General features: G+C 41.7%; 1 protein-coding gene across 5 annotated transcripts in view; it reads left to right on the top strand.

The window, feature by feature from the left end:
- LOC309601815 (erbin-like) overlaps window positions 1–16970 on the top strand; it is a 122571-nt gene that overhangs the window by 66881 nt on the left and 38720 nt on the right. For all 5 annotated transcript variants that reach the window (XM_082334967.1, XM_082334966.1, XM_082334965.1 and 2 more), the window contains one exon: window positions 12338–12394. In XM_082334967.1, the coding sequence (XP_082191093.1) occupies window positions 12338–12394 (57 nt within the window). The remainder of the gene's footprint in view (window positions 1–12337; window positions 12395–16970) is intronic.

Genomic DNA, 16970 nt, shown 5'->3' with positions numbered 1-16970 from the left:
CTTCTTCCACTGCTGTAGCCACCCCCACAGGGCATTAGCCACCATCCAGGAGTCAGTATAGAGACAGAATACTGGCCACTTTTCTCGTTCAGCAATCTCTAGGGCTAGTTGGATGGCTTTCACTTCTGCAAACTGACTTGACTCACCTTCTTCAGTGACTTGTCGTGTGGGACTCCACACAGCAGCTTTCTACTTTCGATGGTTTCCTACCACACGACAGGATCCATCAATAAACAAAGCATAATGCCTTTCATCTTCTGGTAACTCATTATATGGTGGTGCCTCTTGGGCACAAGCCATCTCCTCAGACAGTGCTCCAAAATCGCTGCCTTCTGGCCAGTCCGTGATCTCTTCCAGGACTCCTGGGCGGTTGGGTTTCCCCAGTCGAGCTCGTTGTGTGATTAACGCTACCCACTTACTCCATGTAGCGCTGGTTGCATGATGTGTAGAGGGAATGTTTCCTTTGAACATCCAGCGTAGCACAGGCAATCGCAGTGCCGAGAGGAGATATGCTTCTGTACCAACAACTTCTGAAGCGTCTCAAACCCCCTCAGATGCTGCTAGTATCTCTTTTTCAGTTGGGGTGTAGTGGGCTTCTAATCCTCGATATCCCCGGCTCCAAAACCCTAGAGGTCAACCTTGGGTTTCTCTTGATGTTTTCTACCAGAGGCTCCAGCTGAGTCCATGCTCCCCAACTGTAGTGTAGAGCACATTTTGCACAGCTGGTCCTGTCTGGACAAGCCCAAGAGCTACCACACGAGCTATCTCCTGTGTGATCTGCTCAAAGGCTTGTTGTTGCTCAAGGCCCCACTCAAAATAGTTCTTCTTTCAGGTCACTCGACAGAGAGGGTTCACAAGCTGACTATAACCTGAAATATGCATTTTCCAGAATCCCACAAGGCCTAGGAAAGCTTGTGTTTCTTGTTAGCTGGTGGAGACGTAGTTACTATCTTGTTGACCACATCCATAGGGACATGACGGCATCAATCCTGCCATTTTATTCCCAAGAATTGGATCTCCTGTGCAGGTCCCTCAACCTTGCTTTTTTTTATGGCAAAACCAGCTTTCAGAAGAATCTGAATTACTCTTTTTCCCTTCTCAAACACTTCTTTTGCCTTGTTGTCCCACATGACGATGTCATCGATGTATTGCCGATGTTCAGGGGCAACACCCTTTTCCAGTGCAGTCTGGATCAGTCCATGACAAATGGTGGGGCTGTGCTTCCACCCCTGGGGCAGTTGATTCCAGGTGTGTTGGACACAAAGCAAACTGTGGCCTGCATTCTGCTGCCAAAGGACTTGGAAAAAAACGCATGGGCCATGTCAATTGTAGCATACCACTTGGCTGCCTTTGACTCCAGTTCATATTGGAGCTCTAGCACATCTGGTACAGCAGCACTCGGTGGTGGCATGACTTCATTCAGGCCACGATAGTCTACTGTTAACCTCCACCCTCTGTCAGACTTTTGCACTGGCCATATGGGACTACTAAAGGGTGAGTGAGTCTTGCCTTGCCGATCACTCTCCTTGGCTCTCCAACTGACGAATCAGCTCATGGATGGGAGCCAGGGTTCGTGCGATGTTGCCACCGGTGCACCGTCCTGGTAGCAATTGGCACCTGCTGTTCTTCAACTCGCAGCAATCCCACAACGAAGGGATCTTCTGAGAGGCCAGGCAGGGCAGGTGACAGCTGTTTGATCTTCTCTGTGTTCACAGTGGCTACACCAAAAGCCCATCGGTACCCCTTTGGGTCCTTGAAGTACCCTCCCCTGAGGTAGTCTACACCAAGGATACAAGGGGCCTCTGGGCCGGTCACAATGGGGTGCTTTTGCCACTTGTCCCCTGTTAAGCTCACCTCAGCCTCCAGTACAGACAATTCTTGGCATCCCCCTGTCACTCTCGAGATCCAGATGGGTTCTGTGCCCCTATACCCCGATGGCACCAGCGTACACTGTGCACCAGTGTCTACCAAAGCCTTATACTTCTGTGGGTCTGATGTGCCAGGCCATCGAATCCACACAGTCCAGTAAACCTGGTTGTCCCTTTCCTCCACCTGGCTGGAGGCAGGGGCCCTCTATTCCTGTTCCTGGTCGGAGTGTCTGACTGTCTGACCCTTGCAGTTTCAGACCAGAAGTCCCCTCACCAGGATCAAGGGAGGTGATCTCAGTCCTTCTGTGTCTGGGAGATCGCTGATTGCCGCCTTGTGTCTCTACAGCAACTAAGCTGACAGCCTTCTTGGGTGGCCCCTTCTTAACAGCTCTCTTCCCTCTCATTTCGCGTACACGGGCTTCCAGCTTAAAGGTGGGTTCACCATCCCACTTCCTCATGTCCTCCCCCTGGTCACGCAGGAAGAACCAGAGTGCGCCACGCAGCGTGTGCCTGGGGCTCCCTTTCCCTCTGACCGGGGCAGGAGGGGACTGACTCTGTGGGGTGCCCCTGACAGCCAAGGCGCTGGCCCGTAGGGATGAGGAGGGACAGAGATTTTCTTCAAAGTTTTGGAGCCAAGAAGACACTCTCTCCACAGTTGGTGTATCCATATCTGGGCAATACATTGTTGCCAAGCTGTTAGAATGCGACGCTGGGGCGTTTTGGACCCCCCTTCCTCCACATGGCCCGTGTGCACAGGACATCCTCTGGATCTTTGGAGACCTCATCATTGTCTAGATCACTGTAGATGACTTCCAGCACTGCTAATTCTCTCAGGTACTGGATGCCTTCATCTGCGGTAGTCCACTTTCCTGGGGAGTTCACAAGATCTTCCTTGAACGGATTTCTTGCCCTCACGCTTGAGAGGAGCCGTCTCCAGAGACTGCAAATTGCTGCCTCTTTTCCAATTCCTCTCTCAATTCCCCGGTTTCTAGCAAGGGATCCCAGCTGTTGGGCTTCCTTACCTTCCAATTGCCGACTGTCGGCCCCGCTACGCCAGCATCAGATCGGCCAGGCAGCAATCTGCTCACCTGGCTGGCGGCTGTAATCTTTCTGCATGTCTTGAAGTTCTGACAAGGTCAACAAGGCCAACCTGAACAACCACTAGCGGATAATAATCGGATGATTGTACCGGCCTAGGGAGCTTCCTGGGAATCTCTTATACTTGCCCCAGGGAGGCAGCAGACTTCCCTATGGGATGGGTCCAGTCGGCATATCGGGCCCTCTGTTCCCCTCGGAAGGGAGTCACCTACGACAATTACCCTTCTATTTTTCTTACCAGTGGCTGTTGTAATGCGTGGGGCTGACTGGCTCCCCCTAGTCAACCCCTTGGATAGATCACTGTCTGCATCATCATCCTCCTGGCCCTCAAGTTCCAGAGCCTCGTACCTAGCCAGGACCTGGGGGTGTTGGTTGACAGCCACCTGAACATGAGCCAGCAGTGTGCTCAGGTGGCCAAGAGGGCCAATGGCATCCTGGCCTGTATCAGGAATAATGTGGCCAGCAGGACCAGGGAGGTGATAGTGCCCCTGTACTCGGCACTGGTGAGGCCGCACCTCGAGTACTGTGTTCAGTTTTGGGCAACTCACTACAAGAAGGACATTGAGGTGCTGGAGCGTGTCCAAAGAAGGGCAACGAAGCTGGTGAAGGGTCTAGAGCACAAGTCTTATGAGGAGCGGCTGAGGGAACTGGGGTTGTTTAGCCTGGAGAAGAGGAGGCTGAGGGGAGACCTTATTGCTCTCTACAACTACCTGAAAGGAGGTTGTAGCGAGGTGGGGGTCGGTCTCTTCTCCCTAGTAACGAGTGATAGAACAAGAGGAAACGGCCTCAAGCTGCGCCAGGGGAGGTTTAGGTTGGATATTAGGAAAAACTTTTTCACCGAGAGGGTGGTCAAGCATTGGAACAGGCTGCCCAGGGAAGTGGTTGAGTCTCCATCCCTGGAGGTATTTAAAGAACGGATAGATACGGTGCTCGAGGACATGGTATAGATGGACTTGGCAGTGTTGGGTTAACGGTTGGACTCAATGATCTTAAGGGTCTTTTCCAACCTTGATGATTCTATGATTCTATTGTGTAAGGACACCTAGGGGGGCGAGGTCGGCTGGGAGAGGATTCGCCTGCTGCGCCGAGCAGGGGTCTGCATTCATCCTCCTCCGTCTCTTGGATCCCCTCCCTCCGCCTGGTGGCACGAGGGTAGGGGAGCCTCTGCTTCTCTTGATGTTTCCATCTGGCATGCTTGTCTCAGGGATGGTAGGGAGTGGCTCCACCAGTCTATCTCCCTCTCACACTCCCTGATACTCCTCAGTCTTGCTACTTCTTCTTTCAGCTCTGCCACCATGCTGAGCAGATCCTCCATCTGTTCGCACCTCATGCAGGTGTTGTCTCAGGAGCCCTCCGTCACCAGAGCAAGGCCCTGGCACTCCCTGCAGCCAGAGACCTGGGTGGCTGCATGTTTGAGTGGGAGCTCCACCTGCATCACCACATCCCTTCTGGCGATGGTGATGGTTCTTGTCCGAGTGGAAACCATGGCTAAGTCTCTTCCGGGAGGGCGTAGACCACAAGGAGAGCTTGCCAGCTGCCTGCTCGCTCTGCCTGCGCGAACTGCCGCGCCATGCCCTGTTTGCCCATCCTGTTCGCCGCACTCCTGGTTACTCGCACTCCCTAGGGGCCTGTTTAAATCTCCCGCAGTTGCCCCAGCAACGCCCAAGCCCCGTCTGCCTCGCTCGCAAGAGCAGCCAGTTTTTCTTTGGCACGAGGGCCCCATCAGGCTCTTTATCGGGTTCCCCGGAACAGGAAACCCCCTTTTTCACCCCAGTCTAGCGCCCAGTCACAGGACTTACCGTTGCTGCCGCCGCGTGCCTTGCTGACTCTCACTCCTTCCTCCCGTTTCTCTGCTGAAGGACTGGCTTCTTGATCAAACCCTTCCTCTTTTTCCCCCCTCCCTTACTAATTGATGATAGGGACCCCTTGACCTCCTTGTCCACTGTTTCTTTTTCACTACTGGGGCAATTACTGTAGTGGTTGTCTGGGTCCCTATTTCAACCGTGGTGTCCTCAGATGCAGTTTGGGTCCCCATCTCAACGATCATGTTCTTAGATGTACTTTGGGTCCCTATCTCTACTATCACATCCTCAGATGTAGTTTGCACCCCGGTCTCAGTCATGGCATTCTCAGAGGTGGTTTGGGTCCCTGCCTTAACCACAGTCCTCTGATAGTACTGAACTGTGGCTCGGTAGGCACAGGCCAAGCCCCAGTACTGTGCTAGAAGCTGCTGGTTTTCCTTGGGGTAGGCAAGGTACCCTTCTATCAGGTATCGCCAGGTGGTTTGCCAGGGTTACTTGCCTGTTCAGGTGTAAAAACCCAGGCTATGGGAGGTGATAACCATCCTAGGAATCTGCCCAAATCCTTCCACACACCTTGCCACCCAGAGACCAGCTGCCTCAGGGCACGTTTCAGTATCGCCTCACCCCAAAGTTGTCTCCTCTTACACCAGGACGAGACCAGATTCCACAAACCCCACAGTATGCCAACTGTGTTAATTATTAATATTAAACAGCTCACGTAACGGTGAACAAGGACCTCGGGAGCCTGCATAATAAAACCACCCACGTCAATCCTGGGTAGGAAGAGGGAGATGTGTTCCCTCATCCTATCCACAAGGTAGCTCCCCCAGCACGGTGAGGGCATCAATGCCAGGGCAAAGCACGCAGCCATTGTTTGTACTAACATGTTCCCAAGCTCAGGAGAATAAAGAGATAAGCAGGGCAGCCAGCAAACTCCATGACCCACACAGGAGCTTGCCGCTTAATAACTACTATAGCTATAGCACGCTTAATACAAAACTGCCATTGTCTCCTGCCCCACGTTGGGCGCCAAAAAGGACTGTGGTGGGTTGACCTTGACTGGCCGCCAGGTGCCCGCCAAGCCACTCGATCACTCCCCTCCTCAGCAGGATGGGGGCAGGGGGGAGAAAATAAGATGAAAAAGAACTCGTGGGTTGTGATAAAGGCAGTCGATTAAAGAAAAAGCAAAGGGAAACAAAAAGAAATTATTTTCTACTTCCCATCAGCGGGCAATGTCCAGCCACTTCCTGGGAAGTAGGGCCTCAGTACATGTAGCAGTTGCTCCGGAAGACAAATGCCCCCCCTTCCTTCTCCTTCCTCTTATCTTTTATTGCTGAGCATGAGGTCATATGGTATGTAATATCCCCTTGGTCAGTTTGGGTCAGCTGTCCTGGCTATGTCCCCTCCCAAGATCTTGCCCACCCCCAGCCTACTGGCCTTCGGGGGTGAGGGGGGGGAAATGTTGGAGAGGCAGCCTTGATGCTGTGGGAGCACTGCTCAGCAGTAGCCAAAACACTGGTGTGTTATCAGCACCTTTCTAGCTACCAATACAAAGCACAGCACTATGAGGGCTGCTATGGGGAAAGTTAACTCCATCTCAGCCAGACCCAATACACAATGGTTGGTCTTCTAAGTAGTAAATCTTACATGTAGTTTTAAAAAGCCTCATTAATTATTTTTTCTTTTTCACTGTCCTCTTCTATAATGCTTAATGGCCAGGTAAATGGGAAGTCATTAATTACTAACTGTTTAAGAATTAAACTGTTACTGAAGGCAACTTGAGAGCCAATTCTCCAGTATAGTGCTTTTCTTTAATAGCTATGAAGAATTCAGCCTTGGTTTTTAAAATATAAATAGTGACTTGTAGCATCCTAGCTTGTAGCCAGAATGAAACTAAGACTTTTCTCATCAGTTGTTTTTAAATTAATTCAAAGTATTTATATAAGTTTATCTGCTTAATTGTACAGTATTGCACAGAATAAATACTATTCTATAGGAAGATAATGTTTAGATCACTTAAATTAGAAAGCAATTAATTTGATAACATGTAATTTCCAAGTAAGGTTCAGATTGCTTTGACATTGGTTACTTCTGTTTTGTAAGTGATCAGGCTGCTCTGCCACGCAGCAGCTTTACAACTAGGTATAAACACTTGCTAATACAAATGGTCTGATATACAACTTGTACTTTGGAATACGAAGAAAAGCTCTGGTAGAAGCTTTTGAGATATTTAGAGCAGTGTTAGTTATTCCTATCTAGGACAAGCCTTCAACTTCTTCCAGTTTGGTGCATCAGTTATTTTGTATATGGCTTTATAGCTATTACTCTTCATTAAATGGGAACACATGAAGTAACTGAGTTCTGTTGCCTGCTCTTACTGGCAACTATAGGCAATAATGCCTCTTAAACTAAGCCAATACTATATTAAAGGTAGGTAGGTTTTTCTGTTCCATGTGTCAATGTTCCACCAGTTCAGGTTAGAAACCTGGTTTCCCACATCAGTTTCTCTGACTGTTTATATTAATTTTGTTTCACAGTTTAATTGCTGTCCTGATAAGTGTTGTCCCCCATTCTCTCACCTACTGTTTTTATAGTGTTCCCATATTCCTCTTTTAATTTGTTAGACTAAACAAAATTGTTTCCCTCTGGTATGGCAGGTTTTCCTTTATGCCTGATTGTATTAATAGATCTTGGAACTAGTTTCAGTTTGAATTAAATTTTTTTTTGACAGGGGATGACTGCATGTAGCTATATTTAGAATTCAAACTGAGATCTCTTCGTGACTTGTACAATGTCATGTTTATCTCGTTGTTTCTCTTGGAAATGTCTGCAGTTACAGTCTAGTGTTCTACTAGCCCTTTTTGCAGCTGCCTAGTGTCATTTCCCACATGATTGACTAATGCATTGCACAGCTCAGTTAGAAATGACTGATGACTCTACAAGGAAATCATAAGTACTTGACTTAGTACTGTGGCATGTTGTCCCTTTTCTATTTTTTTCAGTCCTTAAGGTTGTACAGTTTTCCCCTACAGTGTCCTTAATAATTCATTGTATTGTCTGTGACTGTCTTTTGTGGCATCAGCCACAAAACTTAAATCCTTTAAGATTGCTGTTAAAAATATTGAATAGGATAGTCCCAAAATGGGTCTTTGAGCACCTCTGTCAGTAATATTCAGCCTGATCCTTAGGAAACAAAACTTTATGTAATGCAAACTACTTTTAGTATATCCTTGTAGCATTTTATTATGTTTTAACTCCATGTTTTATTCTCTCCTTCAAAAATTGTGTTAAAGCTTTGCATAATATTGAGGTCAAGGTTATCCAATCTTTTTTTCCCTTCTTTGAGCATTACATACTTGCTGTCCTTCAGTGATGATGTACCAGTCCAACCTGTTAGACTTATTAAAAATCATCAGACTTTTGATTAAATGTGCCATTCCTTTGGAATTCTGAGGTGATAAAGTGTGGGTTTTTTTCCTTCACTCCCAAATTCTAATTTGAATGCATTAATATTGTCCTGGATCCTAAAATTAGCCTTTATGCCAGTGCACAGAAGTCTGAGAATTGCTTGTGCTTACCTAAGAAAACTATATCTGTTGTATCTAAATACATCATGTATATTTGCATTTAAATATACAAATATATAAGCAGAGCATTCTAAACTTGAAGCTTGCTGCATGCTAATGTTGAGACAGGGCTTTAAAAGGGAAACATTATTTACTGATGGGTGTTTGAGATAAGCAAGGAGTTTATCTTCAGTGTAATTTTAAAAACTTTGAGAATGTTGTCTATAGTGAGGTATTGCTTCCAGAGACTTTTTACTGTGATGTTGCAATGAATTTACTTTTAATCTTGTTTCTCAGCAGTTTGCCAGTAGTATTTGCAGTAGTAGATATTTTTAGTAATATCTCCTTTAGGATATCTTTTTACATAAATGTACAATGATCAAATTTGGGACTTAATTTAGTTAAATATATGCAATTTTGCTGAAACTTTTTGCAAAATGCAACCTGGTATAGGGTGCATGTATTTCAGTCCTCTTGCCTTTATATTTTAGTTATGATTTTTTTTAAAAAATATTTCTGCATTAGCAAAACTGCAAGGGAGGTGAAAAATAAAGAACATCTCTGAAATATTTTTAGCTTTCTAAGGAATGACTGCTGTTGAACAGTGAGTTTCTAAGTATACCTGCTACATATTTCTTCTACAATTTTACAGATTGTATAGTTAAATCAGATTTAGGAAGAATATTGATCTTATCCTGGTAAAGTATTCATGTAGAGATTTTGTTTTAAATAAAAGTTGAGCTACATTTTAAAAGCAAGCTAATTTGGTTGCATAAAATAAGTCCTGCAACAATAATTTTGTTGAGACCATTACATCAGGTATACTTACAGTTGAATAATACTCCCTTATAGCTTTGTGTTTAGGCGATGTGTAAATATTTCTGTGGTTATGAGTTTTTACAGTTGAGAAATAAAATGTTTCTGTATAACATCTTTGTAATAGAATGGCAGAGGAAATATACGTTCTGTCACTATGACTTTTATTTTTCCTTTAGTATAGGTGGACTAGTTTTCTGTATTTCTTTTCTGAATTAAACCCTAGTTTTTCAGTTCCATTATAGCAATTCAGATGCTTAGCACCAGCAATTTAAAGAGCAGCTAGGCTGAGTATTTGATGTGTACTACTATATTAAACTTGAATTAACTCTCCCAGTGATAATGGAAGAAGTAACAACTGCTTCAGGCCAATATTACTCATCAATTACTGCATTAAAATTACTAGTTTAGATGCAGCCTGTATCTTCAGCCAGGAGAGGTTGAAAATGTTTCCCTAGTAGCCTCTGTGTAGCTCTACACATAAGAACTTAGATATTTCTATCTCTAATCTCTTAGGGTTAGCTGGAGAGAGTAGAACATGAAATAAGGTCACAAAGCTATGAACCTTTCTATTACCAAAGACAGTCTTTAAGTTTACAGATTTAGCTTATTGGAAGTATAGTACAGTGAGTTCTGGCTAAAGTCAATGAAATGTGGGCATGCATATATATATATATATATATATAGTTTAGCATATGAATGGAGGTTTGCTTCTACTGCTTTCAACTGAGAAATTTGACTGCATACACGTTGTGAAGAAAAACTGCAAACTGTCTAGCTGTTTTCCCTGTCATCAAAGCAAAATACCAACTGGAGCCTAATGCAGTGTTTGAATGTTGAAGCCTTCTCAAAATAAAGGGGTTTGGAGTTGATTGAATGTGCTACTTTATTTTTAGACCAGTGTTTAAAAAGAGCCCTGCTACAAAACTGTAAGAAGCTGAGCAGGTATCTGGAGTTGTGGGATGCATCAGAAAGGTGGTGGTGGGGAATAATTTCTTCTTAATGTGAACAATTGGTATCTTATTAGGCAGATCTTCCTTTTTCTCCAGAGTTCTTGAACTGTTTACCTTTTCAGAGGCTGCCCCTAATCTGAGCTGGTAATGGGGATGATCTAATACCAAAAGTGGCCAAGAGCTACAGTTCTTCTGTTGATGTTTTAAGTTCATCATTAAGACTATAAAGAGCAACACCTGCAGTCTCCAAAGAGAAAGGACTACTCTTCCTCCCTTCTAGAGAAGATTGTCCATTCTGTTTGTCATATTTTGAGAATCCCTGATACTAAAGATGGATAGTATGCAACAGCAGGAGGTTTACTGTTACAAGTCTGCAATGAATCTGGGAGGGAGAAGATTTACAGTGGGTAACATGAATATTTAAAGCTTTGGGTAACAGAAGTCAATGTTATAAGACAATGTTACTAAAATGTGGGATAAAAGTCTGTAGAACTTGGTTTAATATTTCTGATGTTTTGCTGTTATCATGGGATCCCAGTTTCTGCCCATGTATTGGTGCATAGGAAAATGTGGTATCTTCTGAATATGAAAAAATAATTACCTTGATGTTAAAATAGAGGTGCTGTAAGGCAAGACTCCTGCCTGGTTGCAGAAAATGCAGGGAATTGAGGAAGTCCTGCAGCGGACTAGGATAGTAAATAATTATGGGAAAACGCTTCCTATATGTCCGGTGTACCCTTGGGTATAATCTAGGTGCCATGCAAGCCACAAGATGCTACAGAAATATCTTCTAGTGAAGGCAGTTATTCACTTGAAGTGTGAGACTTGCCCCTTTGTAATCCAGTTCTTGGGTTCAGAAGTCCAAGCACAAAATGACCATTCAAATCTGAGGGTGCTTCAACAAACAAATTTTTTTTTGTCACAGATTCATATCTTAGGATGCAGGTAGGGTAAGAAGGCTAGGAGGTTCTTTCCAGTTATGTCCTAGATTGACAGCAGTGATATTACCATGAACTGGGTTTTTATTAGGGTATTCTTTCAGCATTGTTACAGGGTTGTTTTTCCTTTGGGCAGTTGGGGGGAGGAGGTTTCCCTCCAGCAGTTGCTACCAGATGGCAAGTACTGCTTGCAATGCTGGGCTAGGTTTACCTCTGCTCCATTTCAAGGTGAGTGTTATATTCTTAGGTTATTCATAGGTGTGGCAGATTGCTACTTTCAAATGCATCCAAAAATGACCGAATGTCTTGAGGAAAAAAATAAATACTGTTTTCAGGCTTTCTATTTTAACTTTAAGTATAGTTCTTACTACTTAATCAGATTTAAGGTTTTTGTCTGTGTCCTTACTATGTACTCATATGAGCATCTTCAGGAAAGAGTGATCTGTTCACTAAACTCCTTTTTGAGTCAGGGATTGTAATGACCTATTTTGTGTTGTATTAGGGCTGTTGTGGGTCACACGTAGAACTCTTCTTTTTACAACCCTGTCTGTATTTAAACCAAACTGTTTCTGCATTTCATTTAACAAAGCGATAGTCTTGTTGTTTCTGTCCTAATGCAAAAAAGTCCACTGTGGACAGTACATTGCTTGAATGTCAAGAATGCTATCTTGGCCAAGCAGTTGAGTTTGGGATCTAGAGGTTATTTATCTTGCAACCAAGGATTTACTGAAAAAAGGTCAAACTGCCTTCTAACAGAAATATCAAAATGGATTAAGAAGCTGACTAGAAAGAGAATATGGAAGGAAATACAAGATGAATTTAAAGGTAGTTTTTACCATGTGGAAGACCACAGGTATTCCCATGATGAGGCTTTTTATGTGAAATGGTTTGATACATTGTCTGTATTAGAAATTCAGCATCTTAACTTGTGCGGACTGATCATGTCTGTCTTTTTTTACTTCCTGTGTACTTCTGTATATGATGATAACACATACCCGTAATGAATCCAATGAAGTGCTTTAAAAATCTATGGGACGAAGGAAAACAACTGTGTTCAAGCAGATGCAGAAAAGCAAGCAGGATCCAGTTTGTTTGCTGCTTTACCAAACCCCAATGAATAAATGAATTTAAAATAACATTCAGATTTCTGCACAAAACATGCTTGTATTATTACACAAAAAATATTTCAAACTTGTAGATCTTTTTTTGAAATTTAGCAATGAAAATAAGTTCTGAGATTGCTTTTGTCATAAAATACAGTATATTGTGATAATTTTTTATGCCTTTCTGTTACAGATTAACTAAACTCCAGATATTGGAACTTAGAGAAAACCAGTTAAAAATATTGCCGAAGTAAGTATGTATTAAATTTATTTAAAATACTTTGGAGGGTTTTTTCTGTAGTTATACTAATAATGTAGTGCATATCAAAAAGTAGATCACAGCTTAAAACGTGTAGCTAAGTAACTGGACTAAGTTCTCGCAAGGAACTTTCCCTTCATACTGCTGAAATTCTCTCTCTCTTCAGACTCGCTGGTCTTCCTATTCAGAGATTTGCCTATTCAAAGATTGGGTTTTTTTGTTTGTTTGTTTGTTTTGGTGTGGGTTTTTTTTTGTTTTTTTTTTTTTTTTTTTTAATTCTTTCTGTCCTTCTCCAGTTCTAGATTTCTGATCCACCTGTCAAGCTTTTAAGTCAGCATGTGGACACTTCAGGATGATTGTTCTGAGGTGTCTGATGCTTTTTGCACACAGCATTGTATTGGTGCCCAGATGCCTGTCTGGCTACTGTTCTGATGGCTGAGTGCCTGAAACTTAGGCATTATCTCTAAATCAAATGTGGAGTTTGAGATGCTTGCTCAAAATGACTGAGGGAATGTGATTCACATGATGTGAACAAATTTTTTTCCATTTAATATACTTCACTGCTGAAGAAAGTAAAAACTCCTTACTGTGTTGCACAGTCTGTTATGCAACATGTATTCTATAATGCAACAGGCTTGTTTAACATAATGGAAGCATATTAGTCAGCCGTGTTTTCTGTAATTGTAAAATAGTTATGGAAATTGTTATAGTATTTGTTTTAAATGCAATTGTACTTAACTCTTAAAATCTAGCACCTTTCTAAGCCCTGCTTTGCAACTCTCACTCATTTCATCAAACCCAGGTTGATGGTGTTGCAGTTCCTGCTGTTTCTATGAGCTAGAGCAGTGCTCTGAATTTTCTGACTTGGACCCTGGAGTTCTAAGTGGGTTAACAGAGGTATAAAAGGTCAATGAAGAGAGAAACAGATCCCAAAGATGGGATGTGAATAGCTGTAGAGTCCTGGATATGTTGTGGTGTGCAATGAAAGGGGTCCTCCTCTGGCAACAGACACTGATAGAGAGAGAGGTACTGGTTTCAGATGTTTTGGTGGAGAAGAGGGAGGTGCTAACAATTGAATATTCATTCTGTCTAGCTTATATGCTAGCAGAGACTTGCATGCAGTAGGCTGAAGTGTGAGTTACCAGCCCTTTTAAGTACACCAGCCAGCTTTTCTAGTGACTCTAGCTAACTATGTGCCCAAGACATGAACAAGGGGTATGTTCCATTGGAATTCCCTTTTTGTGTGCCTAGATACCGTACTGTGGTGTCTGCTGTATAAAAATGACAAAACTTGCATCTGGAATGAAATGTATAGCATCAGAAAGTGTGAATTTAAATCTTCCGAGTGTGAAACATTCTACTTATTCATGTGATATAAATACTCTCTGTCCTTCTTTGCTCTTTCTGCTATTGCTAATTTTCAGTAGAAAAAAAAATAGAGGACATATAATTTGGGGTAGTAGCTCTGTAAGTTACTCTCAACTGAGGAACAGTAGCTATAATTAAAATTTATAGCTAATACAGATTTTGTTTATAAAATTACTCTGACCTTAATTGCCATAATTAACACCAATAGTATGAATTACATGCGATTTTTTTTAAAGAGTAGTTTACAGAGGTCTCTTGTGATAAGAGACGCTTAAATAAATGCTGTAATATATTTAAGCCAAACACTTCTGTTGAAGTTGCTGGGAATTTTTTTGTTGACTTCAGTGTTTTCAGGGTTTCATCCTTGCTGAAAAACTAAACAGCAGCTGTCATGATGATGTCATCTGCAGCACCTCCATAACGATCTACATACAGTACATGCTGAGCTGCCACCTTTATTATTCTCTTCTGGTACTCTTGTGGTTCAATTAAGGGAGATTAAAGCTTTTGAAACTACTTTTTTATTTACTAAATACATTAATATGCGTTTTGCTACAGTGAGGCACTGGAAAAATATATTGTATATGTATGATGTACACTGGGGAGAAAAAATTATTGTGGTGTCCATAGTATGCAAGAGAAGAATCTGCCTTTCAGGATAATACAACCGTGCAGCAGTTGACCTGGCCAACAAAGGTGTCTGTGGCCTGCCTTTTAACTATTATGTCAGAACAGAAGCCAATGGGGAAATTCGAACTTACGCAGTTTCCCAAACCCGAGTATGTGTTCTAAAAGGAACATGATTTACAGCTTTAAACAGTGTAGAAAATCCAAAGGTGGTTGGTTTTGTGTGTTTTTTTGGTTTTGTTTTTGTTTTTTTTTGAAGCTAGTAAGATGTAGCAGTATGCGCTAATATTTTTGCTATAGAATACAAATATTTTCCCTGTCATTCTCTCCTTTTTAATATTTTCATGTTTATAGCTTTTTGTATTTGTAATGAGAGATGTATTTGGATAAACTTCTACAAAATCAGCTAGTCCTCTTGCTGAATTAAACATGCACATAACTTTCAACACTAAAGAATAAAGCACTTGAAAGACTGTTAATCAAAATGGCTAATTAATGCCAACACACTAAAACAACTTTGCTTTGTGCCACATGCATCATTTTGCTTAGAGCTTATCCGTGGCCAGAGACTGCAAAACTGGCAGTATTATAATGCAAACCAGCTCAATAAAAATATTTCTACTGAAAGGAAAGCAAAAATATGCAGAGACTGTTTTAGAGGCATTTATCTGATAGGTAGCTGAAAGTTGGGAAAATGGTTTAATGCAAATATAAAAAGTTTTCTTTTTGATTTTTTTTTTTTTTTTAAAGCTTCTATCTGTTGTCCAGTTGTCAATAGAATAACCTTTTTAGAAAGGAGCAAGTTATTTGAAGGTATAATTACGATGATTCAGGGCCCTATCTTGCCTATCCCTCACACCTCTCGAATTATATGCTACTTGAAGTAAGCAGTATTGTTACCCTTAGTGAAGTTGACTCTTTACAACATCAGAATCTGAGGCATAATTTAGATTACCTGTTCTGTTAGTGTTGGATTGATTTGACAGCAAGTTCATTAATATGAATTATGAAACAGATTTTTCAGTTTATGAAAGGGATTACATAATGCTGTGGCAGAGATAGAAATAGGTGTAACTCAGTGATCTAGTAAATTTTTGTTTCCAGTCCTGTATTCCTCTTTATAGAGCATTTAATTTTCCTGTTACTTCAACATTTTCAGTGTATGAGAAGCTTTGTTTGCATTTTGTCTGAAGGTATAGTTGCTCTACAAACAATACGGAAAAGCAAAGATATATTAGTTTTAGGAAACATTGTCATAATATAGCCGAAAGTGCTATAAATTAGGCAGGCAGTGGGGAAGGGGAGGAAAATAACTGAGGCTCTGTTCTTGTAAACACATTTTGTGTGTGTGTGTGTGTGTGTGTTACAGTTGAGTGGCTATGTTTGCTAGATTAGAGACATTTGGGGGGGGAAGAAGGCATAAAATCAGTAAAGTTGCTTTGTTATACTGTCAAAGTTACGTAACATTAATTTTGCAGATATTTATTCTGGTTCCAAATGGTAAGGCCAGGGCCCTTGGTGGAAAAACTTTAACAGTTTTTTTTTGTGGGGGGTTGTTTTTGTTGGATTTTGGAGTTGTTTATAATAATAATAATTTCATAATTTATCTGTATTGAAACTAATCTGTCAAATTCAGTCCCACATAGCTGTGATCTCCCTTGATCTGCTTTTTGAGGCTGAAACAGATTGTCAGTGGAGTTTTGGACTGCTGTCTCTAGTAGTCCACAGTCTAGCTAGCATAGCTTGAAAACAGAAGAAATGGAAAACCTTTTTAAATTGAAGCCATCAGTAAAAACAGATTATGGTATTGCCCACAAAGTTTTGAAAGCTACAGAATGATACGCTAGATCCTTTAAGTGAGTATTCAGCTGTGCTTCAGAGACGTATTGGGGCAAATTTATTCACAGCATATGGCACTAAAATTGGTATTGGCATGGTCTCATAAAGCTTTGAGAAATTCAACTTATGCAGTATTTCAGAGGGACTTAAAGAATCTGTTAGAATTTGGAAAATTAATTTTAGCAGTTGGCTTATTGTTCATCCTATTTATGAGCTTCGAGAAATGAGGGAAAATGTTTCTTGGATTCTTCTGGAGGTAGCATTCTCATGGGGTGTTTTTTTTTGTTTTGTTTTGTTTTTTTTCTTCTTTGAAACTATGGGAATGTAAATTAAAGGCTTTCCCCTAAAGCCTGCGTATACTGTGTGTGCAGTGCAATAAAAATGGCTTCTGCTTTTGTCTTGATCACGTCTTTACTTATGCGAAATTCCTAGTTTGTCTCTAGCATGATTACTATAAGATAATGAAAATCAAGTCTATAGATAGATGTTGAGTGTAATCCTTTTTGGAGATTATTTCATGGAAAATATTAATAATCACTTAAACTTACTTTCAATAAATAAGGCATTTTTCAGTAGAATGTAATTTTTGAACTGTATATTTAGAATAACTGTAATACTTAGTGTAAGGTCTTTGAGAACAACTGGAACTTTGAATATCTGCATAGAGCATCTTGTGCTCATGCAGGTGTTTTTTAAAGATATTAGTGTTCATACTTATATTCTGATAATACAA

This window comes from Platalea leucorodia (genome assembly GCF_965183815.1).
Source record: "Platalea leucorodia genome assembly, chromosome: W".
NCBI lineage: Eukaryota > Metazoa > Chordata > Aves > Pelecaniformes > Threskiornithidae > Platalea > Platalea leucorodia.
This window is presented reverse-complemented; position numbering and strand designations above follow the sequence as displayed.